Below are 25,525 nucleotides of genomic sequence, written 5' to 3'. Positions count from 1 at the left end.
TCCAAAGGTTCCAGACCACTGTGGTGTTTAAAACTGGTCGTCTGAATCACAAGAATGGCTCTTTATGTTTACATTATGTGTTCATACTGCATGTGCAACATTAATCCAGTTCTTCAGTTTTAGCTTAAATTTGTTGCCGTCTGACTCTATGTGGACTTCTTCTTATTTACTCTACAGTAAAACATTGTTTGTGCTTTGAAATGGCATAAAGTGGCCGAGCTTCAGTGACTCACTGTGTGCATGAGTGAGTGTGGATATAGACTTAAATATGGCTGTAGTAGAGAACCTGTGTGTGTGTTTGTTTGAGACTGTGTATGTGTGTGTGTGTACACACTCCCCTTGCCTTTTCTCAGTTCAGCAGAACCTCATTAATTCAGCAGGAATGGAAATCATTTCTGCGCCGAGTGCACAGGAGACAGAAAGAGATGGAGAGGAAGACGCGTGGAAGGGGGTGAGCTGGCGGGGAGGGGACCACAATGAATGCTGAAATTTCTTTATTTTTTCCTTTTCTGAAAATAATTCAATAAAAAAATCATGCTTTTGATAAATAGCAGAGTGAATTTTTTAGTGTTAGTCTCAAAGGGAATTGTGCTGATATTTTAATACTCTCTAATCAGACTTACATTATATTATGATTTAATGATTGGATTTACAACTCTTGAGGAAAAAGCACGTGTTTAATCTCTTCCTTGATTGAAATCTCTTAAATTTTATACACAAACAGACTAGAAACTAAATATAGCAAACATCCAGATGGATACATTAATAAAAAAATCAGGTAATCTTCCTCATGTAGCTGCACATCAGAGCCAGCTCCATCCCCTCACTCTCTCCCCTCCTCCTGCCATCCCTCCATCCTGCAGCCCACCACTAGACAATATGGAGCAGACAGTAATCTGGCCATGCACTGAGGAGATTACAGCATCCAGCAGAACGGTTCAGCACAGAAGAGAGCAGTGGAGAAGAGAGGGAGACACTCAGATCAGCCAAACCAAGTAAACACAAAGCAGGAATGTATGGACTATTCAGCCAAACCGAGCTGAACCTTTCTCTCTCTTTCTCTCTCTCTCTCTAGCTCACACTCGCTAGTTCGGTGAAAGCTGACCTTTTCAGAGTGCAGTGCAGTGCTGTGGATCTCTCTATTCCAAATGTCACTTTTTACAGAAAATATCTGACAGTGTAAAGACAGATCAGGCAGCACACAGGGCATAAAAGAGGAATAGCACGTGTCGAGTGTGAGAGCATGTCTGCAGCTACCTTCTCCTCTAATTTCTTTTTCTTCATGGATTCACACATCAACACCGATGCTTTAATAGGTCCAAACATTCAGTAAATAACCAGACAGATGTGCTGCCCTATTTACCCAGTGAACTTAATCATCAGAGATATAAATAACTGATCTGAAGGCTTCTACACAGACAGCAGCGCTGAGGTCGCAAGTTCACACTTGGCACTTGTAACTACGGACGTGATGTGGATTTTTGGGGGATTTTCTGCCCCTCTCTGAAGAATAAATCCTGAACGGGGTGACCTTTGACCCTGCACTGACATTTAGGCTGGCTAAACCTCAGTATAGCTCATTCTGGAAAACAAATGCTCACATATGCACAATGCAGCACATTCAGCTCTATTGCCCCTATGGGGCAAATCTAAACTTAAAGCAATAATCAATCATCTACTGAAATGATAAATGTGATTAGGGATGGGCATCAAAATCCAGTACCAACATAGTACCAGGGAAAACATACCCGGTATCTACCAGACCAAATTACAAGACAGAGTTCTGGGCTTCATCCAGCACCTCACCAATCTCATGCAATCCCCTGCCACTTCCAAAAAACGGCACAAAACACGTTATGTGAAGAAGTCACATCTCTTTCTTTTATTTGTTCTATCAGCATAGCCAAATATGAAGAACAATAAGTGCAATAATGACTGCTAATAAAGTAAATGTTGACAAATCTTGTGTTTTCCTTGAGAAGAGGTCCTGATTGAAATGGGTAACGAGACAAACTTGATTGTAATTTAAGTGAAATGGATACAAACACGAAGAGAAATGGTAGAATAGTAATCTAGTCCAACTGATTATGGATGTCTTGCAACGATAAACCACACCCATTCTCTGTTTTACAAAGCAACATCTGCAACACTGGCAGGAGTGGAGCTTCAATTTCTGACCAGAAAGAACAATGAGCAGTTTGAGACACTGAAAGACACTGTGTGAGATCAGCTGATCTGAAAATGAAATAAAAGCTCATCAGACACAATCCACTTATTTTTTTTTTCTTAAAAAACAATCTTCCACTTTTGCTTAATGGTTCTCAGTCTGCCAAAAAAATGAAGAGGATTGTTGTGCAAACAAACTCAAGGTGAGAGCTGTCGGAAAGATCTAGAGAGCAGAGAGGAGGACATTCTCCTGAAAGACAAAGAAGTAACCAAGATGAACTTAAAACACACAAAAAGAAATGCAGCAGCTAGTGTTCAGTATTATCACGAGTCAGTAAACTGTTTATTTGTTTGTGTGCTACCCTCAATTAGAAAATGCAAGCAAATTTAAGCGGGTTTTGCTGTTTTTAACAGAACTCAATAATAAAGTAATGTTGCATTTAGAGCATCTGTACAGATAGTGGGAAAGAAAAGGAGAAAATGTGAACAGATGAGGGTGCAGCAATAAAACAAAGCAGGTTCTGAAGGTGTATCATTGGAGAGAGAGTAGATTTGAAGGAGCCAGGTGTGGCAGCAGCCTCAGAGGTAATCAGCAGGCCAATAGGGAGTCATTCTACTCAGAGCCAATGGGCTGCCGAAGTACCTGGAATAAAAATAATCATTACACCGCATTAAAGTCGCTGTCTGTAAATATACCCTCGGTGGCAGTAAAGAACGCTCACAGCGGCCGCTGCCATTAGGACACCTTAACACCGGGTGTGAATATTCAAAATACACACATGCAAATATTCCTGAGAATATCAGTAGGTCTCTCTGAACAAAATCAGCACCTCCCCTGCTGATTCTGAGCATTTATCCCGTCATTACAAAGACTTTTAACGGAAACAAACCGTTCTCCAAATATAACTCATCCAGCTCAAAGCACATTCATTATCCCCCCTCACTATAACTTATAAGTGTTATTTTAGCAACAGAAACCCCGACAGAGGCTCTCTTTTGCACATTTATTCTGCCTCTCAGTGTTGCTGCCTTTGGAAAATGGGGATTAAGTCTGCATTTAAGAGAATTTGAATTGCAAATCAGTCTTTGTAATTGTTTTAGTCTTTAATCCTTGCAGGGAGGGCCTCAGCGTAAATGCAAAGTTGAGACGGGCGAAACATCTCAGGCATTCATCTGAGGCAGGACTGTGTTTGTTTCACCACTTGGTTCAATGAGACTTAATAAGCAGGGTGTCAGATCGACACACGCACAAACACAAGCTTAAACACAGGCCTGCACACGCGCCGCGCTCATTGATAGCATGGCCAGTTTATTTTGGTTGTGAGTTGGGTGCCCAGCTGGTACTTGAGACTGGTGGACTGGCAGACAGCACACACATTCAGAGACATGCACACGCTGTGCCAGGGACACACCGAGCCAAACGGCAACGTTTGCCAGAAACAAGCCTGCCCGCTGCCACAAAAAAAGAGAGGCTAGGCGAAGGAGGGAGGGGAGCACGAAGAAAGAGTGGACAAAGAAGAAAAAAACAGAGTGACTTTTATTAGAAAGAGAAGATTTCAGTAAACTCCAGAGTGTCAGACAGGAAAGCAGCTCTGACTTGAGGGAGGAGGTGAAGCTTCTTATTAATTAACTTAGTGATTTAAAGCTGCTGCATTTGCATTTTAAGTTGTTAAAAAGCTTTGCCCCCCTGGCTCACTGGGGGAATGGTATTGTAACTACAAGCATTGCAAAAACAAGCATGCAACAAGTAGAATGATCAAGAAAAGCACATGAAAAGAGGTATCAAAAGACACCTATGGACATGATCAGTGCATGGGAGACTAATTGTGTTTTCACTTACTCTTGCATGAAGGCAACGTGTGAACGTGTCAGCTGATTCAGGTATTCAGGCAATTCACTGAGAATGAGCAAGCGAGGTTATTGACATTCAAAATGTGTGAGTGGTAGGCAACAGGTGTGATCACCAAGCCTGCAGGTGAAATTTGTTCACTGATACTGTGATCCCATCCAATGAAACAGAGCATGAGGCAAAATCTGTTACTTCAGGCCTTCTTTCACCCGAGACACTGGCAAACATCATGGCCGCCACCTTTCAGGGGTGTTGTTGTTGAAAACAGCTTAAGACAGTGGTCACCAACCTTTTCCAACAAAAGATCCACAGTAGAGGTTTGCAGAGAAAGCAAGATCTACCAGCACAAATTCCCAACGAAATAAAAAACAGCTAATATTTACTTTTCAATATATATAATTTAATTTGACCCACATTTAGGGTGGTATATAAAATCTTCTAACCTTGCAAAGCTGATGGATTGGCTAGATTCCATGTCTGCAAAGCTCAGCAAAGCTTAACCAACAGAGGATGTTGAGGACATTTAAAGCTTTTTGTTCATTTGTTGATTATTTTGACTGACATCATATATTTAGAAGGGTATGTTTTATCAACAGAATTTTTCAATTGTAAAACCAGAACCTGTCACAAGCTCTGTACAGTCTTTGTACACACTCAGAGTGTTCAAGACCAAAAATGTCCCAATAAAAACCATTAAAACCACATTTTTAAATTATTTGTCACTGTCCTTAAATTACTTTAAATCATCCCTTAATCTGCAGAGTTTTTCCTTGGGCAGTAGATGCTTTTGCACCATGAGTGAAGTTGCCCTGCCAACTGTGAGGACCTATTTCAACATAGCACGAATGATGAACTGCACTCTACAGAAGGGAACTTTCTGGGTCAAATTCAGTTTCTGTTACTTGCAGTCAAACAAACATTGAGCCTATTATAAATGTGAGTATCAAAGAGTGAGCTGAATTTCATTTTAAATATCATCAAATCACTTGAATCTAGTATGTAGAACTTATATTTCAAAATGTTGGTAATAAATTTGAGTTTATGAAACATAAAAGTTAAGAAATAAATAAAACAAATGAGTAAAATGAAATGATATTTTCTAACTTGAGTCTTACTCAAAAAATGTATTTCCACTACTTAAAAACTTTGACATAATCACTTACCATAAATATTTTAAGTATTTTCAACTTTTTGGTTTTACAGTGGATCTGTCTTTTTTAATACAACTAATAAAAGAAGGAAATTTCATTTAATGAATGAGGGGAAAAATTCTAGGAAGACTTTAACTGCTGATGATTGTGAAGACTCCAATTATAAGACAGTTTACAAAAAAAACCCTAACAGAATAAAATGACAGACTAAGATGATTCATCTTATTTTAAAATAAGGGAAGATATTCAGAGGAAACACGTTGAATATCTGATATTTTCCACTGCAATGTAAAGACATTTTAAGGAATTTAGCGAGGGGGCTCTCACCTCAGGCTAATGATAATGGAGGCAGTTTGCATAGAAAAATACGAGACCTCCTGGTCTAATCTAAAATGAAAGTCATAAAAGTTTCACACTTTCTACTTAAATGAACCATCAGTGTAAGACTGGAACAGTGTGTGCCAGTTTAAAACACATTTTCAACAGCTTGATTTCCTGAGAATTTGAAAATTTCATGAAAACTAAAGAGGTCCAGGAATCTCAGAGTTAGGCGTGATGCATGGATAGTATTAGAGATCTAATCCTTATGTCTGAAACATCAATGAGTAGATTACAACCTACAGGTCGCCGACCCCTGGCTTAAGAACAGTCATGTCTGACAGTGATGATGGATGGTTTCCATCCACCAGTTTTAATGCACAATTTTAATTTGCACATAAAAAACCTGACTGGAAATCATTCACATTTGAAAAATTTTGAGCTGCAGCAAAAAAAGTTTAAACACTGGGAGAAGTTGGAAAAAGTTGGCATTTGCCGTGGAAGCAGTTTAAACAACGGATCAACAGTAAGCACCTACAGGGCTGTTGCGAAAACTCCTGTGGAAGCACACAGGTTTGGATAAAGTTTTTCAAAACTCTCCATTTCTGCTGGTTAAATCCTGCTTTGTTTGGTCTATCTCCTCACTAGGCTCCAATATATTTTTGACCAGAATGCACTGTGGCGTAGAGCCTTCTTCTTCTGCAGTATTTCTTGCTTTTGTTGACTATTTTTTCTTAAGAGTAGCGCCAGTCACCCGATATGTCGATTTCTAATGCCCATGTAAGAGCAGTGGACAGAGACAGGCATAAACTTCTGTTTTTTGGATGGAAACCCCACTATTTTTGTGTTTATAGGAGTGAAACACACCTTAAATGTAGAAATCCAGAGATGTTAGCATGCAGTAAAATGGTGTTTAATGGAGAACTTTGTAAAAATATCATGTTCCTCCAAAACTTTAAGTTTCAGTTTGCTGAGCTAACAAAGTCCAGGTAAGTGAACGTCATATTTTGAGGAAAATGCTTTAAGTTCATAACATGCATCTGAATGAAAGAGTCACTGGCTTCACCATCTGCATGAGGTGTGACAGAGTCATAAAATTCACCAGTTCTTTCCTCAGTAAAGTTGGTGAACTCGTAATCTTAAATGAGGTGAATCCTACTAAATTTTGCCTTAAAGAAGTCTTCATACACCTCAACAGGACGACACTGTTCTTGTATTCAACTTGCATAACTTATCAAACACTAACTTCCTCAACTGACAGCTCCAGGACCTCTGTGACAGCAAGCAATCACCTCAAAATCAAACTTCTCTTCTATTACATTCATTACAGCAGCTGCCTGCAGTATGAGCTGATTGAATTTTGGGACTTGGAGAGAAAAAAAAAAAGAAAGAATTTGTGTCTTAGCTCCCAGAGTGAACCAACAGGAGTGTGTGTTTAAAGATAAGTATCACTCTCTGGGACCTGCCTGACAATCCTCATAACCATCGTCAGTGTTTAAGGCCTAATGAGGAACGGCAGCGATGGAGTGCTGCTCCAAGATCTGCAGTGGGAAGAGTGAACGGGGAGCTGTGCAGCTGGAAATTCAACCAGGGAGGAAAACTTTGAAGAAAACTCCTGAAACATTGAAAATGACTTAGTTTAAGAGGAAAATTCTAGTAAAAATATTCCAGACAGTAACCATTCATTATGACACCAGTGTGCTCAGCTCTAGGCTCCAAGATTTTAGCCAGAAAGTTAAAGAAAATGCAAATTCACAGAAGGATGCTCAAGGAAGGTTGAAACTCATCTCTCTGACTCTAACTTGTTGTCATCTGTAAAGTGCATTTGTGACTGTTTATAGGGAAATGTGAACAAACTGCCTCTGTTGAACTCTCTGTGCTGTATCGCAGCGCTGTTACACTCACATCTCATTAGATCCGTGTCCACTTGAATCGCCCTAAGAACCACCTTCCCAAATGGATCTGGGCCTGGTGCCTGAGTGCGGTTTGTCTTCATTCTTACTGTCCTAAATGAACCAGACTTTGGCCTCAAGAGTACTCTGATCTGGTATCGGGCCCCCAGTGTGAAAGCCCCATATGATGGTTACTCATCACTTCAGTTAAATAGTTAGTTAAATCTGAGTATAACCATCAATTACCTGCATACAACTTCATTCCCAGTTGTTACTTTAAAAAAAAGATCTGCGATACCACACTCTTCCTCTGATGCTACCTTGAAGCTTCTCATATTTACGTCCAGCAAAGTGCCGGGGGAAAGCTCTGACAGGAAGGCAGTAGCTTCACTGAAGCTACCGGAAGCTTTGAGGCTTTATTACAGTTTTAAATTAGCATTTGACCGGGAGTTCAGGCACGTGTTTATGCTAGAAGACATACTCCAGGACTGACAGTCAGCAGAGCTAACAATGGACCTATCACAGGAATTGAAGTCTGCTTCATTGTGACATATGGTCACATTTTTTTTAATGATATATTTTGGGGCTTTTTATGCCTTTATTGTTGGAAGAGGACAGTGGATTCAATCAGAAACAGGGATGAGAGAGTGGGGGAGAGACATGAAGGAAAGGAGCCACTGGCCAGACTTGAACCCAGGCCAACTGCATACATGCAGCACACCCTAACCACTAGGCCATCTGCGCCCCATGTGGTCACATTTTAAGCATGCGCGTGTCACATGTGTACAGTGCAGAGCTATGTAGATGTATGGTGTAGACTACGGTGTAAATCCAGGGTAGCAGCATGAATCGGAGTGTAGAGAATTTGGACTGTCTGTGTAAAACACCACTGATGAAAACACCCCCGGCATGGAGGGTTAACTTCAAACCTCCAACCCCCCCTCCTCTACAAATTGCTCCCTTTAATTCTCCACAGTGAACTGGTTACAGTCAAGAAAAACAAGTGATAAATGTTCTTTTTTTAATTATTGAACCATAATTTGTTTCCTGAAAATGACTACACTGAAGCAGGAATTGGCAGCATTCACTGGAAGAGATAAACAAATGCCCCCCAGAGGAGTTTTCCACTATTTCCCAGAATGCAGTATTCATTTAAAGCATTAAATTTTATGGATGATGATGCTGCAACTAAGAGGGCATTCAAGGGTAACTGGGTTAGGGAAATTAAATAGGAGTGAGTTGGAAATCCACGTGCAAAGAGGGAGAGTAAATGCAAAAACTTTGCTCAGGTGGATTCATGGAATTGACGTCGCTCTGGCTAGCGAGATGCACCGCTTTCCTCGCACCAAAACTCAGATAAAACTGTGAAAAATGCAGACTTCAAAAAGAGTCCCCAGTGACTTCAGACACCTCTTTCTTCCCGCAGGCTGACACATCTCCCTCCCTCTCCTCTCTGTCTCTGTCCCTGCTTCGTCGTCTCCATATGTCTGTCTTCATGTCTGTCTCTGTCAAACACACATTCGGGAGCCCCCTCGCTCGCCGAGTCGAGATCAAATGCTTACACCCCGGCACATTTTAAAGCTATCCCAGGATGAACCTGCAAGGAAGGGGAATCATAAACAATATTTGATCTTTCTTTTTGCCTCTGTCACTCGCAGACCTCCAGCCGAACACAGACACAGCTTGAGGGCAGCACTTTCAGGCTTTGTTGCTTCCTTCAGATCGGGGAAAAGGTATACACAGACAGAGGAGCCAACTGGCCTTTTTCATTTAGACGGTAACAAAGGTAAACAACGGCGCACAAAGACGGCGTCCTCTCGCTCAGCGCCCGTCTGCCTGCAGCCTGCACTCCACGCACTGTTTGATATTAAAAGACGACACAGGCGCTAACGGAGGAGGGGGGAGAGATAGACAGATAGAGAAATGGAGATACAATCCTGTGGCATGTGTAAGCTATATTTAAACTAAAAAAGTCCAGGAGAATCTGTATGAAGAAGACATTGCCGTTCTCTCCTCCTTCCCCTCATCCCTTCATTCTTACCTACTCTGCCTGTATCGTGGATGTTATTATTATTCCTGCATGTCGTCATGTTGCCCCCCACTTCTCTCTCTCCTTCCCCCGAGCAAGAAAGCGGGCACTACTGGCACCTCGCCAGATTACCCAATCAATCTCCTCTGCAAGAGAGGGGGAGGGAGGGAGGTAAAAAGGAGGGAGAGAATAAGAAAGGGAAGGGAAGGGAAGAAACAGCAAGGGGGAGGTGGAGGAGGATGATGATGGCGGGGTGTGTTGGTGCTGTAAACGACCTGAGAGGAGAGAAGCGCTGCAGGATGGGTAGAAACGTCCAGAGACAAAGACAGGACGGGATTTAAGCAGATGTGAGCGTGGCGTTAAAGCGATGAGAGTGATGTGGTGATATAAGAGCACGAGGTGAGGAGTGGAGATGGAAACACGAATGAAATGGCACACAGAGTCCAGACAAAGGCTTGGCCGTCAGTGCTTGTTTACAGAGCACCACTCCTCCCATAGTGCCACCTGTTACTGTGGTCCAGCAGAACAAATGTTTAACCCTCTCACAGGATCCCCGAGCAACAGCCTACACTGCACCTCCGTCTATCAACTGTGTGCGTAATGCATGCTGGGATGGGACCAGATCATGCCAGCACTGCAAAAACTCAAATCTAAAAATATCTGATTGCACTAGTCCAGAATAAAACTCTGTGTTAAAATTTCAAACCAATATGCATTCCTTGCAATCATTTAAAATCAAAGTAGAATTTTAATTTAACTTATTAAGAATCTTGAAATTAGATTTCTCAATCATAGCAACATTTTCATGGGTGTTTCACCCACTGAGGACACTAAGCACCCACGTGTGCCCACATACACAAAACTCTGGCTCTGTTTAGGTGTTGCATTAGCGGGCAGTTAAAGTGAACTTTAGTATGTGCATCCATACTGTAAACTAATGATACATCTTCAGAGACACCCTGATACTGAAATCCCTTGCCCTCCTGTTCTGCAAACAGCCTCTGCACCATTACCACAGCGTTCTCATTGCGGCTTGGTATCCCTACATGCTGTCTGCTGAAAAGGGACAAGCAAAAAAACACGACACACTGCAGCTGCTGGTATTACAAATGGATAGGGCTGGAGCTAAGAGGCAAGTAGTGCCTCTTTAACAGCGTTTCTTCCTCATTTTGTCATAAACATGTTTTTAAAGGACACAATGATGTATTATTTTACAAATTAATCTTGTAGGGCCATGAAATGACCACTCAACTTAAGGCAAGTTAAGTTATGAAGGAGTTGTCATGTGACCTTCACGGATGAGCTGAAGCTGGTTCTCGTTTGAGAAACAGTTTCCCTTTTTTCTTTGTCCCCCCTTTATTAAAGATTTTTTCTTTTCTTTTTGCCTTTATATGAGTTAGGACAGTGGATAGAGCAAGAAACAGCAATGAGAGAGCGGGGGAAGACATGTGGTTAAAAAAAGATCCACAGCCCGGGCTGCCATATAAGGCCCGACTTAACCACTGGGCCACCTGAGCCCCACAATTCCAGTATTTGGAACTGATATGCATTTGTTATGACAAACAAAATTACTTTGTGTGGTAAAACTAAAATGTCAAAAAATTGCAGAAAATAAACCATTTAGCACTACCCCTGTCAGCATCAGAAATAGCACAGAGCAACACATTTGCAGCAGGAAACAGGAAGTGATGCCTTACACTCTCTGTCTGAGTGCCACCCAGGCCTCAGAGCTGATTGGCTGGTAGCTGTGTGATGGTGTTGTGGGTAGGACATTTGATGAGACAGTAGAGAGTGAAAACAAAACCAGAGAGGAAGACACACCTTGCAGTTAAGCCAAAGTTGCACACCTCTAAATTAATTGATTTTGGCTGATTATCGGGGGGGAAAAAATGCTGATCAATAATCAACCAGGCCAATAATCGGTCTGCCCCCCGTATTTATGGCAGAAGGGGAGGATTGCGTGCCAGTTCATGTTGCATCCACATAATCCGGGCCTAATTAAAAACAGACATCAACTTCTAAGTAAAAAAAAAAAAGGAAGTAAAATTCAAATGTCTCAAGAAATTCAATGCCTTTATTTGGATTAACTGCCAGTATTTTTTTTCCATTTGCAATAAACAGTGCATTTAGAAAGTATTCAGACCTCCTTCACCTTTCAGTTTTGTTATGTTGCAGCCTGAAGTGATGGCTGATTTATTCTAAACAATCTACACTCAGTTCAGACCTGTTGCAAAACCACTGGAAAATTCAGCAACAATTAAGAGAAATGGGAAGAACCTGAGCTTAATTTCAAGTGGGGCGTTTTGCAAACACTTCTAAAATTCTGTTTTCACCTTGTAATGATGGGATACTGAGTGTAGATTTGTGAGAATATTTATTTTTTATTCGTTTTTACTGTAGCATCAGGCTGCAACATGACAAAATTGAAGAAAGTGAAGGGGGTCTAAATATTTTTCAAATGCACTGTATAGCATAGAAAGAACAGATATAACAGTGTCGCTTCTTTCTAATATCATGTGTCTGTTTTTGGTGTCTGGTCTCCTAATGACTGTGTCCGGTGAGGCTGTTTTGGGCTGAACATATTATTAATGCATGACTCAATAAAATTTAATCAATCAAATCAATTCAGTTAAACTTAAGTTAAAATGGCACATAACAGAGAAAAAGCCATTCTCCTCTGGTTAAAAAGCTAGAGGCAGTGCGTTTTGGTGTACTGTTTGAAAATCTTTTCAGACCCAGATCAAATTCACATGTTTTCTGCTCTATTTTTTACAAATATGATCTATTTTTGTCCGAGCTGTGACGTTTTAAAGAAAATGTTTTGATGCCCATCTTCGCCTCCTCCATCTCCCCCATCATCCTGACAGTTTTCATCAATAAGCCAAGAGCTGAGTGGAGCCGGTGAAGCGCTGCGATGTGAGTGACGCACTTGTGGCACTAAATCTGTAACAATCCGCGGGCGATGAACCCAGATTGGCATGAATTGCAGATGTTTGGGGTTGTGACCTCCCGGCTGGGGCCAAGCAAAACGTCTGTGACAACACGGCCGAGTGTATCGCTTCCTGAAAGACTGTTTGTCTGTGATTGTAAGAGAGTGTCTGAGAGGGAGAAAACAGAGACTCATTCTTCTGCCCACTTTTATGTGAGAAAGAATATGTGTCTGCGCGTCAATATGTAAGCTTTCTTCATCACAAAGCTGCCGTCCTTTAATCATTCATATTGAGTTACTAAAGACGTGCCATGTTCTTATAATCAAACACGTTTCCTCAACAAAGTGCTCTTTTGTGGAACATCCAAATTCCAGCAGAAAAGAAAAGAGGACTATAAGAGGAGCGGATCTCTTTTAGGAAATAAACGTGATTAAAAGGCAGTGTGAAGAGGAAGGACAGAAACAAAACTCCCACAATTAAGACGACAAGAGAGAGCACTTAAATGACTTTAGTGAGGTACAAGACTTCAGGCTGTTCCAGCACGCTATGATACACTGTCATCCTGCTCGCTTTGAGTGTTTGCGTTCATTTGCATTCCAGTGTGGGTGTGTGAGACCCACACAAAGTGTGCCTGCGTGTGTTTATGCGAGACTTCGAGTGGCTACGATTGCACATTCACCATCCAGGGGTGAAGCCAACCAGCAAGAGGCCTCCAGTTCTGGGAGTGCAGCCAGGGCTCCAATCCCAGCATTCCCCTGGATTAGCTGTCAACCAGTCCCCAGATCTGAGGATTAGCACATTATATTCCATTATCTTCCCCCAAAACTGGAGAGTCCACAAAGTCTACATCAGCGCTCACAATGAGGGCCAGTAGGACAAGGCTGAGTAAGAAGTCCCTTCAAAGCTGGGCCAAATTGAGCCAAACTGAGCTGAGCCAAACCAAATCTGTAACTAAGACTGTACTCTGGCTCAATGTTGCCTAGCAACCAGATTAGTTCAAGGAAACAAATAAGCAAAGTACATTTCTAAATATCAGTTTAACAGCCTGTGTCAACAACACCACACCGCTAATAAACTATTAAAGACCAAAACAGGCAGAAAAACAAAATCATTTATCTTATGACTCTTCTTACTCTCACACAGAGGAGCGAGTGCGGCTCCTGGGAGTTGTGTTGTTTTTCACTCTGTGATCCAAAGGGACTGGGAAGGGAGCTGTTATCAGCAAGGGGGCCGTGATAGAGACTTGATCAGGTCGCCGGTCTGCAGGGACCGAGGAGCCGGAGTTAATCAGAGACAGACAGACCCCTCATCACCCGAGGGATTCACACGCAGCGACCCCACTCCCCCTCTCCCGTCACACACAGACACACAAACAGTAACGGACACAAGGCACAAAAGCGTGCACGCACCTACTTGTGCATTACGGTGCTGCCACACCCTCTGTGCATGCAAACACACTACTGTCATGCTTCACTGTTGGCCGTCAGTTTAGCATTAATGATCGACAAAGCAGCAAATCAAACAGGATGAAAAAATGTTTTAAAACTGAAGCATTTCCTATTAGGGAATAGCATGACTAAAAAGCAGCGCCCCCCTGGGTCAGTCATTACCAACTCATGCTGTGCAGCTAAACACTATTCACAGATGCATGAGTCTGTTTGCAAAATGAAGATCCAAAAATCCAGAAATGACTGTAAGTCTTGGAGAAATGTGCAAAAAAATGACACTCAAGAGATCTAAGAAGAGATTCACACTGCAAGACTTAATGCTCAATTTTGACTTAATCTTTAGTACTGTTTATCTCTTCACATTAATCAACCCTATCATATTTTCTAAGTTAAAAATTGTGACGTGGGACATGACATCACATAAATCAGTACGAAGGAGAAGCTGGCTTATCTAAGGAGTCCCATCTTTAGCAGTCTACTGTTCCAGACAGAACGGCCAGTGCGTTTACATGCAGTTAGAAATGTATATTATGGTGCAAGACCAACAAAAAATGTATTTTTACCCATGTGGATTAAATCTGCAGGGTTATGTAAAGGGTTCTGTATCTTTGTTTGTTTGTTTCTTTGTTTTTATGTGTACAAGATAACTCAAGACTTTTATTTACTGACCCATTACTATGCATTTTTCATAATAAGTAATAATTTCCATTTTGTATTGGACACCTGCCCTAAAGTCAGGTGTTTTCTTGTATAGATGGAACAAAGAGACGTATGAACAGTCAGAAAACACTCTATGATGACAATCAGCACACCAACCTTTCCTGTACATCACTCCGAGGCACATGCAGGAGATCAAGGTGCAGATTTATTTAAAGCCTTGTCCACATGGAGATGAAAACAACATATTTCTGATTCATTTAGAAAAAGTTTTCGGTAAACACTGCACCATTCAAAACAAACTGAAAACACTGTAGTATATATGCCAGGCATGTAAGTGGCGCTGTCACGCTGCCACGAAAAACACCAAAAACAGAGAAGAAGATTATGAGGCAAGCACACCCAAAACTTTCTCTTATGCAAAACATTCTCCTGGCTGCCCTTCTGGGTGCACTCTGTGGTGGATCTAAGAACTTGGGCTGTTCTCCATGACCATCTGTTCCTCATGGTGGTAGTAGAGGAGCAGAAGACACAATCATGTAATCTGCCATTATTGATGTTGTTAGCTGTCTTGCGCATGCAGGCTGTTATGTAATAGTTTCAGGAAAGATGCACTTGATTGTTCACATGGAAATGAAATGGCGGATACAGACTTTCTTCACTTTGGGACCTTGATTCAAAACATTAAATTTTCAGGCTCCCAAAACACCGGTTCCATGTGGATAAAATGCCAATAAGATAAAATACTTTTGCAGATACTCCCAAACTCGTCTGTGTGGATGGTCCCGAACATCAAAAACAACAATAATCTGCCAGAAACCGCCCCTTCGACTTGAAATGTATTAAGACTGTAAAGTAACTCCAACACTGAAGGGCATTTAACTCAGAAAGGAGTCAAAATTAACCTTTGGGGGTGAAAGTCCACTCTGAAATGTTTAACACAGAATTCAACGCTCTAGTCTGCTTTTGTCTTGTTTTGACTGTTCAACATAAATACAGTTAAAAGCTGGCTAACTTGATAGAAAGGTCCACAAAAAGGTTCAAATTTACTAGCTTAAAAGGGGCATAATACATTCTACCAAAGTGGAGATGCTCCTGTCAATAATCAAACTCTCTTGTTGTGCATGAGAAAAGGACAGTAGTCCCGTAAAATAGCCTGATTGAGCTATTACTGTGCATGTAAACATACTGAGTCACATGCGCTGTGTAAGAGTTACAAGTCAAAGTCAAAGGGTATACAGCAAAAGAGCTGACCTTTATTTGCTGCATGTGCTGTACACACTGTCAAGAAAAACGATCCAATGTGGGTCACTTTGCTTTCAGTATGAACAAAATCTAATTTGCCATTTTATTACATCAGAAAACAAAATTCAGTAGGCCCACATTTAAATGTTTTTTTCTCAAAGAAAGTCAATGATAAGTCAAATGTGCTGAAACAGCATACAAAAACCTGAACGAAAACACCAAATTTAAGTAAAATATCCTTTTTTAACAGCCCATCACCAAACAAATCAGCCCTCTTCCTCAGGCATCTTCCTCCCTCTTACCTCATGACCCTAAACCAGGCCAAAGATCAAATAACAGGCTGAGTCCTTGAACTCCAACAAAGTTATATTAGCCTGTTAAAAACAAGGTCACAAGACCTCAGTGAGTCAAATTAACTCCAAAAGGCTCAGCTCCTTTATTTTGTTGATCTCCTCTGGGGTCAAACATTCAGCAGTGTTAATGATCCTGACTGTCAGCTGAATGATTCATGCAGCCAAAGACAGACAGCCGTGGACCTTTCAAATGTGTCTTTTTACAGGCACAGAACGTGAAGTTCAGCTGTATATTGTCCAGGCCTGTCAAACAGCAGCCGTGAAAGAGCTGACATGCAGGTATCCAGCTGGCCTACCTCTGGAGAAAGGTGTAGGAAATTATATTGCATTTAGATTAATTAGACACAGTTGTCAGATTTAATTAACTACTAGGTTTAATTAACCATGTAATTAATCTTATGGTGGTCCAACACGTGCACACACACATTTACACACACGCACACACACCCACACACACACACACACACTGACGGGAGTGGAGACACAAATCAACCAGCGCCCACACACACCAACACGCACACACAGTACATGCACAACAAATGTAATCTGTTTGGCTGACAAGTGCTCACACTTTTGCTGTCAAACCTCATAAGAGAGTTCAGCTGAATGGATGACTGGCTAACGGCTAAAACAGCCTGAATGAAGAGAGCATGGTAAGAATAGCACCACTGCTAATCCATTTCTCATTTCACTTCTGCACAGGTGGAAACATACACTACTAGTACAATTAGTCTGTCCAGCTTGATATGGGCAAAAATACCATTAAAGCATATTTTCATTCTGCTCAATATGGCTGTACTGTGATATTATATTAGATAAGATGTACTATCACATGCATACACAGTCATGTGTTTAAGTTTCGTGTATGTAGGGTGCTAAGAATTCATCAGACAGCCCAATGTGCCAAAACCAAGGGCTGGAGAGGCAGGGGAAGGCAGCCAGAGTTAAGCTCGACACATGATGACACGAGTGCTGCTCGGGAGCCAAGGTCAAGCTCAATGGCATTTCTTTTGTCCAGGCCTTTTCAGGCCTTGTAATACTCCCTGAGACTGGCAGCTGTTTTCAGCCCCTTGGGACATCCACAGCATGACCAGGGGCTTTAAGCAACGCTATTTTAATACAGCACAAACACAGATGTTTTGATATTACAGGTATCTTAAGTTAAGTAAACAAAATAATTGCATACAGTACAATTTATTTTAAAAATGACACAAAATACACAATTAAGACATATTCATGTCTTAATTAAGACTATAAGACTCAATGATATTAAGTGTAAAAACCCAGTAAGCTTCTCTTTAGAGGAGTGAATTAATAATATTACTGGTTTTGATGAGGCAGAATATCTCAATCCTGATATTTTCAGTGATAATATTAATTAACTGCTTCAAAGAGAAGCTTACTGGGATTTTACATAAAAACTTCAGTATGTTTGGATATCTTGAAATAGCTTCATTTATCATGTGGTCCAGGTGTATGTGTGCAGCATGTTGGTTGTGTGTCCTTGCTGTCGCAGCCCTGTCCTTCTTCGTCAATTTTTACTTCAAAATCTCCCTACAAATGACTCGATTCATTGTATACCTGAGCCAGGAAAAATTCAGAATAAAAGCATTCTGTACAAAGGAAAGGAGTTTCCATGCAGAATGCCAGGCTGGGCTTTTACTCTGAAAAGCACAAAATGAAAGGGTTATCTGTCCTGTGTTATATTCTGACATGTGGGAAAAGAAAGCTCCAGCAACAGTTGGAAGTTTATGTAACAGCTTTAGACCAATGGCCTTCATCAGGGCCATCAAGAAACACATTACAAATATATTCTACTGATGTGGACATCTGCTAGAAAAGGTGTTCCCAAACTTTACATGCAAGAGACCAGGGATCACCGGCCCTGGGGGGTTACAGCGTATGATGTTGCACAAAGCATCATTTAAATGTTGACAAAACCTGGTAAAATGACTGCAAAGTAACAAAAAACAGCAAAAGTGGCAAGAAGCGAGAAAAAAACGGCCAAAAAGAAGTGAAAAAATGGGCAGTAAGTGGCAAAAATGGAGAAAAACAGTTGAAAATGGGTTTAAAGTGGCCAGAGATGGCAAACAAGGCTGGAAAAACAACAAGAATGGGTTACAAGTGGTCAAGAGTGACAAGAATGGGCAAAATGTAGCAAAATGAAACTAAAGTGCAACACTGAAGCAGCAAAAATGGGCATCAAGTGGCTAAACATTGGCAAAAAGTTCAAAAATAGTAAAATGGGCAGAAAACATGCAAAAAGTGTAAAAAGGTAGCACAAATAAATATTTCCAATATCAGAACCTGATAATAGTTTAACACACTATTTAGCTCCAACATGAGGTTACTGTTAGCCAAGAGCATCAATGCTACCTATCCAATACACATGCATTAATAATATCAATAATGGGGTGGGGACATTCACAGGATTTTTCAGGAGCCCAGCCAACATACGACAGAGGCCAATCAATGGACCAGCTGGAGAATTGTAATAGTTTTAAACGCTGTGTGCCATCATTCATTTCATGTTCTGTAATAAAACCATATGTACAGCAGTGATTTAAGTAAATATAACTACAAAAGCACTTGCGCAGACCTCAGCGATTAGCCCTATCTCCAATAGTAAAGAATCCTGTAAAAAAAAAAAGTCCTGAATCCAGATGGTGATTCGGATCACTCCCAAAATCTAATCAGTTCTTCCTTATGCCATTTCTGACATTTCTTGAAAATTTCATCAAAATCCATCCATAAGTTTTTAAGTTATGTTGCTGACAAACTAACAAACAAACAAACCCTCCTGATCACATAACCTCCTTGGCGGAGGTAATGAACCCATTTCAGTTGAATGTGCAGCTTTATCTTCAAGCTCCATGGACATTTAAAAAACAGAGACAGCATTAAGCATTCTCGCTATGTGACTATAGAGCTTGCACTTTTGCAGTGGTCATATGATTCCTTATGCAGCCAGAGTTCAGACAACACCTCATGAAACAGTTATTTCATAAAATGTGAAATATTCATTGTTAATTGAAAAAATAATTCACATTCAAACCCCTGTTACAAAAATCAGAAGCTAAAGGGCAATGATCTCCTAAAATTAGTCATCATTTGTGATAATTAGAGCTGCACCAACAATGACCCACAATTCACACATCACCCCCTTCAACAACGCTGTGTATTAGTGTGTTTTTGTGCTCAATAGGTCACTGATCGACTGCTCCTATGCTCCACAAGATGAGAGGGTTTAGAGGAGCCATGGACCCTGACCTTTGATCACCTAGTTCAGCCCCTGCAGCCACAACGATCAGAGTCTGCCAGCTCTAAATGTGTCCTCTCCGTGCTCATGCATTGTTGGTCAATGTGTGCGTTAATGTGCTCGTGTGATCGGCCAGCTGCTTTATGTGCTTTGACCTTTTTGTGAAGCCTTGAGTGGACCAATTAACAGCCAGGCAGCGCTGGCTGCCAGCAGAAGAGCTTCAGCACATGATAGAAAAGTGATATCTAATCACGGCTGATCATGTGAAAGGAAGCAGAAAGACTCCAAAAGACTTTAAAAATTAAAAGCTGGAAGTCTAAGGGGTTTCCTATAAAATATACAAGCAGTGTTCATCGGTGCTGCATTTTTAAACGCGTGCTATTTCAGACGTCTGCCTCCAAGTCTGTCCCATCCAGAGCAGAACAGACATGTCAAAACAAGAACCAGCAGCATTATCGCACACAGAACAGCCTCTTCTCTGATACACAGTCTGCATACGCTTGCATGTGCTCAGAACCATGTGTAAAAGCGTGTGTCCGAGCTGTTAGAGAAGTTCACTCACATAGTCATGGAAAGCCTTGGCCTCGCTGGAATGTTCACATGTCTCCCTTCGGTCCGGGGCGGCGCAGTACAGATCCCAGAATACACTGTACACACAAGACAAGAGAGCAGCAGTCAGACACTTCACTGTGAGACACACTCATGATTCTGCTTTGTTTGTTTATGATGTGGATTTGGGAACAATTACCCAGCTCTTCAAGTACTAAAAAAAGAGTTTAATTTTCATAAATATCTGTGATTAAAATGGGTGTGCTTTATTTTACCACATAAAAATAATAATTTAAGTGACAAAACTGTTTAAAACATCAGAAAAATCCCTGAAAAAGTCTGTCTGAGCATATTTGGTATGTAAAACGTGGATTTTCCGTACAATACTGTAGGCTGTTTTTGTCATTCTTTTATCAGAATCTCTGTTTCCAGCCTGCTTGTTATGTTTTTGTATTTATCTGTCAAAAGAGACATGCTAAGTATTTGATGTGAACAAATAAAAGTTGCACTCTCGTTTTTCAAAAACCAAGGTAGAATCTGGTACAACAAAAACTCTTCTTCTTGAATTAATTGTTTGGTGACACTTGTTCAACATATTTTTCCAAAGCAGATGTCAGGTTTTACAAATGCTTGTTATAAAGATGACTAGAATGAATATGCAGGAAATAGCACTATAGCCAAATTTCATGCAAAGTTCCAGGGGAGCAACTACTTACAATACATAAACCTGATTTTTCCTGTACAGGACACCTGAGCACACCAGCATTTGACACGCTACCCAAAGATGTGTAGATGTGAATTGTTACAAAAGAGTCCATCTGGCACAATTCTGGCTGTAAGTCAACATCCAGGCTTGACAAAAGTTAAGTAAGACTGGAAGGACCGAGGACTCAAAGATGCTGACCTTTGTCTGCATACTCAGATACCGGGAAAGCCACATTCAGTCCCCTGGTAAAAAAGCAAGTCTAGACAGACTCACGCTGGAACAGGCATCAGAGGAGGTAGAAGACAAGAAAGAAGACCTTGATGATGTTTTAAAAGGTTTTGTACCAAATTCTATCAAGACAGTCTGGCGGCAGACTGCAGATCTCAGACAGCCTTTCTCACAGACCTCTCTGTTAAACTGTCTTTCTGTTAGAATTAGTAGTTGTCCCGATCAGCATTTTTGACCTCCGATCCCGATCTGATTTTTTCATATTGAATATCTGCCAATACCGAGTCCTGATCCGATACTCATAATTACCTAGATTACTGTTTCAATTGTTACTACTAGATATCTCAAACTTATTCCATTTAACTCAGTACAGCCAATATTGTTGTAAAAAACATAAAATCAAATTTTAAATTCTCTAGTATGCTGTCACGTACTTTGTTGTACAGCTCCGGTAGCCAGTGTCAGTAATGTAATGTTGAGACGGCAAGGCATAGCGTGGGTCCAAAAAGACGGGAAAACCCCAAATTCTCCACCACGGAGATGGGCTGGTTGTCCAACGTGATGAATTCAGCCACCTTTTCTGTTATCTTTTTGCCATATCACTCTCTCAAGGGTACTTGTCTGTTCTTTCAAAGTTGGGAGTGTGTATCTTCGGCAAGCTGCCTGTTGCTATTGTGAAGTCACCGTATTCTGCTGCATGTTTACTTCGGAGATAACGGATCAAATTTGTAGAGTTAAACGCAGCTCTGCTGCTACCGCCATGCGAAACGGTCGTGTTACAGATGCTGCAAGAGGCCACTGGACTGTTTTCACTCTCGCATTTGAAGTATTTCCACATCACTGATCAATTAAAAAAGCTGTATCGACCCCGATTGGAATCGGGACATCCCTGGTTAGAACAGAATTTTTCCAGTACAACATATTTTTAGTAGGGCTGTCAAAGTTAACGTGTTAATATCGCATTAACTCATATTATTTTTAACGGCACTAATTTTTTTGTCGCACGATTAACGCATGCGCTTTCTGTGTGACCCTCGACCCATCCCATAGTTTGTGAGATCAGGAAGCGGCGCAGTGCAAGCAAGCAGAAACGGATAAAGGACAGAGACTTTTGAATGGCAGGTTCAACTTTCAGATCATGCCAGATAAAACCGAAATTATTTGCTCCTACTGTCGACATGAACTGAGTTACCAGGAGTTAGTAGTCTTAAATAGCTCTATGACCACACCGCCAATGCAGAGAGCCGCCCCCTTAGCCATGCTGGATTGTTTACAACAGAGACGCTTAGACAACTTTGCAAGCAGGGATGGACTCGCTATCTGGCATACTGGGCATTTCCTGGAGGACCGTCGCACTTTTGGGCTAGTGTGATTTATTCATTTATTTATATCCGCTATGAACCAGCTCTACAGCTGCGCTGACCCTTTATATTGACTGTTGACTGTTACCTGGCCCCATCACTTCTCCGTTAACCCCTCTCCGATCCCCACGCAGCTCCTGCTTGAAAGTGAAAGTATTCTGAGAAAACGGAACTTACTAAAATGATCGATTGGAACTGTAAATAAATGCCAAGAAAAAAAAAACAGTCAATCAAGATGCTCCAAAAGTGTAAAAGACTCAGCTGAGGTGCTACAGGTGAGCCTGAGAGTGAAGCAGTGAATGAGCTCTGTAGAGTATCATAATATAAGGTGAAAAGCATTATTAGAACTGTGGGTACCCTTTATTTATGAAGAAAAAAATGGTTTGAGATTAAATCTGTAGCTCTTCTATGATTTGAGGAATGAAAAGATGGTTAAGTCCTCTTACTACATCTAAAAAGTACTCCACTGAGACTTCTTTGAGACTTATTTTGTGTGATGACAGTAATTTCTTACAAGTAATTACTTGCTTTTTCTCTTGAGTAGCACAGAGAAGGATCAGGAATGATCTTTACAGGAATTTAAACTTCACTGACCATGTTCTTTATCTACATGTGTGATGATGAAATCTGCTGTTCTGTTAAGCTGCTGAGAACAACAGAGGAGTTAACTTCTAGAAGACTAAAGTTTGACTCTACATTGTGGTAGTCCACTTGTGTTGAAAAGAGTATTTAAATTTTAAGAAATAGTCCTGTATGGTACATTTAGAACAGATGAAAAAAAGTGTGATTAATTTGCGATTAATCTCGAGTTAACTATGAAATTTGTGAGATTAATTGTGATTTAAAATTTCAATCTATTGACAGCCATAAATTTTAGTTTTAGGTTTTTTTCCCACTTTAACTTTAATCATAAACAAAGTTTGATGTTTACATTCATGAAATAACTAAAATGCAAACATTACATTAAACAACATTTCATAAAAAAAAAAACAGAGAGAAAGGTCAGAGGTTTAATCCTGGGGTAAATTATGTACAGACCTGTTTTAGAAGTAAGAACTGGCTATGCAAGCTATGTATATAATGCTACATAAGCCAATGAAGCTAATGTAGCTATGAGCTAGATAAATAACAGAGCTACTAAGGTTAAGTAGCTAATGTTAGCTTTGATAGAATAGATATCCGTATCTTGTGAGCTTTAGCTATATGTTTGGCTTTGTAGCTCCATTATCTACATAGCTTACCCAACAGAGCAATGTAAGCTACATTTTCAAGATAGAATGTTTTCATGGATTACAAACTTTTTCCTTTAAGCAGACTGTTTACTCACTTTTATTAAATGTTTTGTAATCAGATTTGCAGGTCAGGTTTTTGACTTTTTATCTTTTTGTCACTAAACCCTTAACTTAGCCTTTACCCTAACCTAAATGAAAGTCATCCAATTTTATTTTGAATTTTTTTGCATGTATTTCAGTTCTGACAGATGTGGTGGCCCACAGCCAGACCCCTCTCAATTCTGTCGCTTTGCAAGAGAAACCCACACACTACTCTTACTCAATAACACTATTTATTGGTAAATTATGCAACATTTAGGTCCCTGTACAAGAGGGGTGCCCAGACTTGATTCCACTGAGGGCCACACACACTAAATAAAAGAATCACAGGGACTGATATCTTTTAAGATATATTCAAGGGGGCTTTAATGCAATTATTTTAGAGAGGAGGACAGTGGATGGAGTTATAAATGGGGCACGGCCTAACAGCAAGCCCATCTGCAGTTTTACAGTTGGTAAAACCAATCCAATGAAGGTTAAGACACGCTCCAATATCCAATTTAACTAAAGAAAAAAAAAACAGCCTGTATCACAGCTTTCCATTAATGGCTGATGAGACAAATAGTCAGCGGTTACTGTTGGTTTTGGAGTTAACCAAAAAGATTTCAGGGAGGCCCAGTTGCCCTGGTAAATACTGGATCCACCCCTGGTCAGGATGAGAATGACACTCCATGTAGCAGAGAGGGGAGACACAGTCAGCTCATCTCCACATTCAGACACAAAATAAGAAAACAGCAGTCATCTCACATTAGTCATGGAAAAAAACTGTGGTCAAAATGTTTGTTTACAGTATTTACACAGCAGCACCACCAAGTGTCAAAACTAAGAATTACAGTACAACAGGGGACAAGTTTCACACTTTAATGTGGGCCATGTTTTATTTCATTTTTGGAATTTCCTACTAGTTAATTAAAAATGGGCCACAGGCTGTAGTTTAAACACCTCTACTTCAGACCTTTGACTTTCTACTAACCTGCCTCATGAGATAACTGAATGCTCAACACTGTTGAAAAAGTGAGAAAAAAATGCTGTTTGAAGCCCAGAACAGTCTGATACACAGCCTCCTCTTTCTTCAGCACTACCTCTTCCAGTCCCTCCTGAAGCTGCAGCCCAGCTCCACAGAGCTTTCAACAGGAAGGACGGGTCGCCAAATGTTCTTCTCAGCCTGCCCCGGCAACCTGCACATTATTGACCAATCAGCTGTGATTATGTTACTTACTGCCCAATCAGCCATGCTCATATTAGTTAATTAGACCAATCCTGCTCCTCCAGGGCAGCAGGGGCCACCAGGTCCCTCTCCAAATGGACCCCTTAATTACTACACTGAAATTAAGTACCTGCTAAGCCGGTCCCCATTAAGGACTTCTCCTTCAAGATATTGATTTCATGGACAGAGAATAAAAAAGGAGCAGCTGAAATCATGAGAGGAAGTCTTTGACGCTGTTTGAAAAAGTGCAAATAAACTGAAGCATGCATTTGTGCTGATGTTAGGAGTGGCTGTGACACTTGATTTGACAGATTGCAGAATGGAGCAGAAAATATCAGCTGATTGTCAGAGAAACTCGCTAGCAAACCTGTAACAGGAAGGTCATTTTATATCAGAAAAGATGTTTAAATTTATCGCTTTACAGGATTTGTCTCTCATTTCTCAATGGTTCCTATGAAGGATAGTGGGCAACAAATAGACAATTCAACACAACACATATATTACAGTCCATGAAGCATATGGTCTAGTGGTGTAAAGATGATCCGATATGGATCAGTGAACTGATCTTGACGTCAGTGGTCCGAGTGCATTGGTCCGAGGATCGCTGGATCGGTAAAAATGCAGCACGAACCAGTCTTTGGACTGGTTTTAATGTTAGAGATCGGTTCAGTTAGGCTCTGCTGCTTGTTAACATAGCCCGTTGCGCCATGCTCTGGCTCAGCGTGTGTAATCTTGCGCGACCCGCAGTGACCTTTTACCTTTAGTTCGCCGTAGGTTCTGGCTCGGTAGCTGGATGTGTTTCACCGGTCGTCGCCTAAGCGTCTTTCAGTTACAGTTCTGCACCTC

The 25,525-nt window shown here is 40.9% G+C and overlaps 1 protein-coding gene across 2 annotated transcripts in view; it reads right to left on the bottom strand.

Moving 5' to 3' along the window:
* Positions 1-25,525, bottom strand: part of ssbp4 (single stranded DNA binding protein 4) — a 130,989-nt gene that overhangs the window by 70,091 nt on the left and 35,373 nt on the right. For both annotated transcript variants that reach the window (XM_041791851.1, XM_041791850.1), the window contains exon 4: positions 19,860-19,944. In XM_041791851.1, coding sequence (XP_041647785.1) covers positions 19,860-19,944 — 85 coding nt within the window. The remainder of the gene's footprint in view (positions 1-19,859; positions 19,945-25,525) is intronic.

This window comes from Cheilinus undulatus, linkage group 7 (assembly GCF_018320785.1).
Source record: "Cheilinus undulatus linkage group 7, ASM1832078v1, whole genome shotgun sequence".
Classification (NCBI taxonomy): domain Eukaryota; kingdom Metazoa; phylum Chordata; class Actinopteri; order Labriformes; family Labridae; genus Cheilinus; species Cheilinus undulatus.
Note: the sequence above shows the minus strand (reverse complement) of the source record. Positions and strands in the feature narration are given on the sequence as shown.